General features: G+C 39.4%; 1 protein-coding gene across 1 annotated transcript; it reads right to left on the reverse strand.

The window, feature by feature from the left end:
* Nucleotides 1-1,511: 1,511 nt before the first annotated feature.
* On the reverse strand, nucleotides 1,512-2,592 carry lepb1 (leptin B1). The gene is made up of 2 exons (NM_001279134.1): nucleotides 2,224-2,592; nucleotides 1,512-1,813 (listed from the first exon to the last, which is right to left on the reverse strand). The coding sequence occupies exons 1-2, from the start codon at nucleotides 2,383-2,385 to the stop codon at nucleotides 1,514-1,516; spliced, it is 462 nt and encodes a 153-aa protein (NP_001266063.1). The 5' UTR covers nucleotides 2,386-2,592; the 3' UTR covers nucleotides 1,512-1,513.
* Nucleotides 2,593-4,161: the final 1,569 nt, after the last annotated feature.

Raw genomic sequence — 4,161 nt, forward strand, 5'->3', positions numbered from 1 at the left:
ACTACTTAGCATGTTAGCTAACTCTTCCCCTAACCCTAACTTTAACCCTTTAACCTAACTCCTAAAGTTAACCGTAACCCCTGGCCCTAAGCCCTAGCCTAGCCAACGTTACCAAGCTAGCTAACATTAGCATTAGTAACTTATCTACCTAGCTAACGTTAGCCACAAGAAATTCGAATTCATAACATATCATACCTTTTGGAAATTCGTAATGTACATTTGACAAATTCGGTACATATTGAATGTTTAGCAAATTCGTAACATATCATGGTAATTGCCATTCGTAACATATCTTATGAAATGAATGATGGACATCCACAAATTAATACATACATAACATATGATACTCATTGGAGTGGTTCGCATTTACGTACAGAATAATACGAAATACTCTGAGACCAGGTTACTTTTTGAAGTTCCCAGACTATATAAAATGTGGTGGTTGCAGCTCTGTTGAAACGGCTCAGACCTCAGCTTAAAATAGGCCTGTAGCATATGATTAATTTCTGTTGAAACATGATTAGCCTGGAAATAGGAAAGGTTGCCTAGCAGTTTGTCTCGGCTCCACCCACTGTTATTCATTTACTTTCAAGGACGGTTTTCACTTTGATATCTAGGCCTTTTTAAACATGACAATCGGAAAAGTGACCAATCTGGGAACAGTTCACTTTACCTACAAAATGGATCCATTATGTTATCTTTTCATTTGTAGTCTGGGCTACTCTTGTAGTGGCTTGTTTTTATACGGAAATACCAACACAGAATTTATAGAAGATAGTGCTGAGTTTTAGTTCCACTTTTTAACTGAACTTTTGAATGAAAGTGGCTATCATTGCTGCCGATCATTGAGGCTATAGAATTAACAATTAATAGGCCTACATTTTCAAGATTTTTTTGTGTGTTTTTAAAGGATAGGATACTTTTGCTCTCGTTTCAAAATCATTTATTGCAAAATTACAAAACAACACATCCTTGAAAGCTCTAGGTAACAATGCTACAGAAGCTGAATTATTTCATTTAAAAAATAGCATCGCTAAAATACATTGGCCAAGGCCAGGGCTCTCCAACCCTGTTCCTGGAAAGCTACCCTCCTGTAGGTTTTCACAGGGTTGGAGAGCCATGGCCTGCGCCCTCCGTTTAAAATATAAAACCTTTTTACAACTGTTCATTCTTCAGTGCCACAAAAGCTTCAATTCTTTCAATATATTCAAACAACTCATTAGATAAATGTATTGCACCTCTGTCAAAAAGAGCATGAAGAGCCATCAGTGCTACAACAATAAACTTTAAATATGACTTTTAAATCATTAAATATTATTATAACAAATAATCATTAATAGTTATGAACAGAATAACAATAATAATGATGATAAGACAAAATACATTTAAAGAAAATAATTATATAAAAAAAACATAATTTAGAATAACACTGTGTGTGGTGTGTAGAAACTATGCATCTGTGTGTGCCTGGTTATCTGGCTGCCTGACTGCTCCTGTGCACGTGTGTGGGGTCTCAGCAGATCTTAAGCTTGTCCAGGTTGAGACTGATCTTCTCCATGTACCTCTGCCCCTCCACCAGGCTCTGATAGACCGTCTTCAGGGCCTCTCCGCCAGGCTTGGCCAGATCAGGGCAGCCCAGGGCCTGGGACAAGGAGTGCACCCACCCCCGCATGCTGGACAAGTCCTCATACACCTGACCACACCTGCTGTCTTGCAGACTCTCCTCCAGGCCCCCCAGGTGGACCCAGATGGAGGCCAGGCCCTCGATGGGGGGGTTCATGGGGTTGAACTCCATCTCCGGGGGAACGTCGAACTGAGGGAATGGAGGGAGAGTAGAGGGATTTGTATATTTGTTTTTCTTTTCTTTGCATTTATTAAATATGAAATAGTTTTATGGACATTGGTTATGTATTGTATTTCTTTCTAAGGAATCTTAAATTCACAGGGATTATCTCAATCATTTTAATCAGTAGACTTTGCATGATACTATCCTGAGTGAGTCAGTCAGTAAAATATACCGTCAAGTTTTCTTGAACCACATTCATGTTTGACTCATACATGCACATACACATGCGCCCACACATTGCTATTAAGCGAAGGGCTGTAGTATACCCAACCATATTTCCATTGAACGAATTTATTCTACTCATGTCCGTTGAACACAGAATACTTTTACGTCGTATCACTCATACAGAGTAGCTGAGTAAGAGGTGTGCGTGGTACCTCGGTCAGATAATTCTTTATGTGGACCACAGTGATCATGGACAGCAACTTGATGTTGTTCCTCATCTGGACGTCCCCGTTGAGGGGCCGACCCCGTTGAGGGTGACACACAGACACAGACACCACCAGGCCCAGGCAGAGAAGGACCACAGAGACATCCATCTTGTTTTATCTGGAGAACAATACAAATACCACACTATTTAATATATAGTAATAAAATAAGATATACCATTTAGCAGACGCTTTTTTCAGAGACCTACAATTGAATGGGGCAATCTGTAGTTGCTACATCCATTAAAAAATATAAATAAATTAATGATATGTACCCATTGAAGAATATAACTTAGAAATGCATTAGTTCAACTGTTGTACCTCATCAGAACCCAAAATATAAGCTTGTTTTACTCCAGTGTTTGTAAATAACGTAAATGTAAACAAACACTATATAGCCCCAAAACATGGTTAAAGTCAATTCCATTTTTTTCACCACAACAAAGATGCTGCATAGAAAATGTGGTTTAAAATGTTGAAAGTATTTGCTTTCATGTAAAAATCATAAATAATCTGTAAAATCATGAAAAATAAAATGACTGAATATGTCTAAAGTTGAATGCATGCATAATTAGTCTGTTTCTTCAAAAACTTAACTTTGAGCTGTCATGCCACTCAAATTTACATACTCATCTTCAGAATCTCATGTCCTCTCTCCTCATCCACATCTGTCAGCTCTATCAGCTCTACCCCGTCACCCCAAGTCAGTGCTGGAGTCAAGTCTTACCTGTTGGTTGTGAGTCTGTGGTGGATGTGTGATAACCAGAAACACCCATGCCTCCATGCATGGTTCCCTGGCTTTATAGCTGCTGGAGCCCTGTCCGGTTGACTCACAGCCTGCGTGAATCATCAGCACTGTGTCACCCCCAGGTCCTGGGCAGCTCCTCTCCTCCTACCCCCCCTAACCCCCACCTTCTTCCTCCATCCGGACCCAGCCCATCATGGTGCAAGTCAGGACATCCACCTAAATGTATTTCTACTCCCTGAAGGACCAACACACTGCACGGTGAAAGTGAAAGCTCATGTCCAGACAGCCAGTTTTTTACCTATAGCAACGTCTCTTTGTTTGTAAGGCTTGAAAGAGACCATGTGATGATGTAATCAATAATAGATGCCAATTATCTAGTTATAGATTACATTACTAATCAAATAGATGATGACTCATTCTTTTATGTGAAAATACATTACAATGGTGTGAGTTTGATTGTATTTGATCGATTTCCATAATTCAAATTTCAATAAAAATACATTTATTGCCATAGGTAATTGTGTAATTTAGCAGTGAATGGAATTGAATTGTGGATTAAACTGTGACACATGGTGCACAATTTAGAAGATGAAAAATGAAAGAGCACTATAGTCCCAAAGACTATAATCAACCGAAGGATGCATTTACCTTTACTGAAGTCACTGGTATCTCAATGCAGCACTGTTTCTTACAGCAATGTGCAAAGTAAATCACCAGAACTAGTGAATGTTAACTTTTCACCTTTCACATGGGCATCCTGGGAACCTGAAGCTGATTCTGCAATTCAAGAAGCTGATTCAGTGTTTATTGTGACAGTCTAGTAAAATGTATTTTGCCAGTATTATTTTCATAGAATTGAAAGAAACTGCCATAGTTGGCTGATTGCACTACTATTAGTAACTAGTTAGCTAGCTACTTCTCTTAAGAAAATACAAATAATGCTGCTATGAAACCCATTAGCCTTAAGCTTTAAAATGATGAGTTTGTTTGCTACTGTATAGCATATCCTCTCCCACCTTCTATCAGACAATGGATGCAACTGCACCACCCGCAACCACAGGACACTCTTGAGGGTGGTGAGGTCTGCCCAACCCATCACCAGGGGCAAACTACCCACCCTCCAGGACACCTACAGCACC

Source organism: Salmo salar, chromosome ssa17 (genome assembly GCF_905237065.1).
Source record: "Salmo salar chromosome ssa17, Ssal_v3.1, whole genome shotgun sequence".
NCBI lineage: Eukaryota > Metazoa > Chordata > Actinopteri > Salmoniformes > Salmonidae > Salmo > Salmo salar.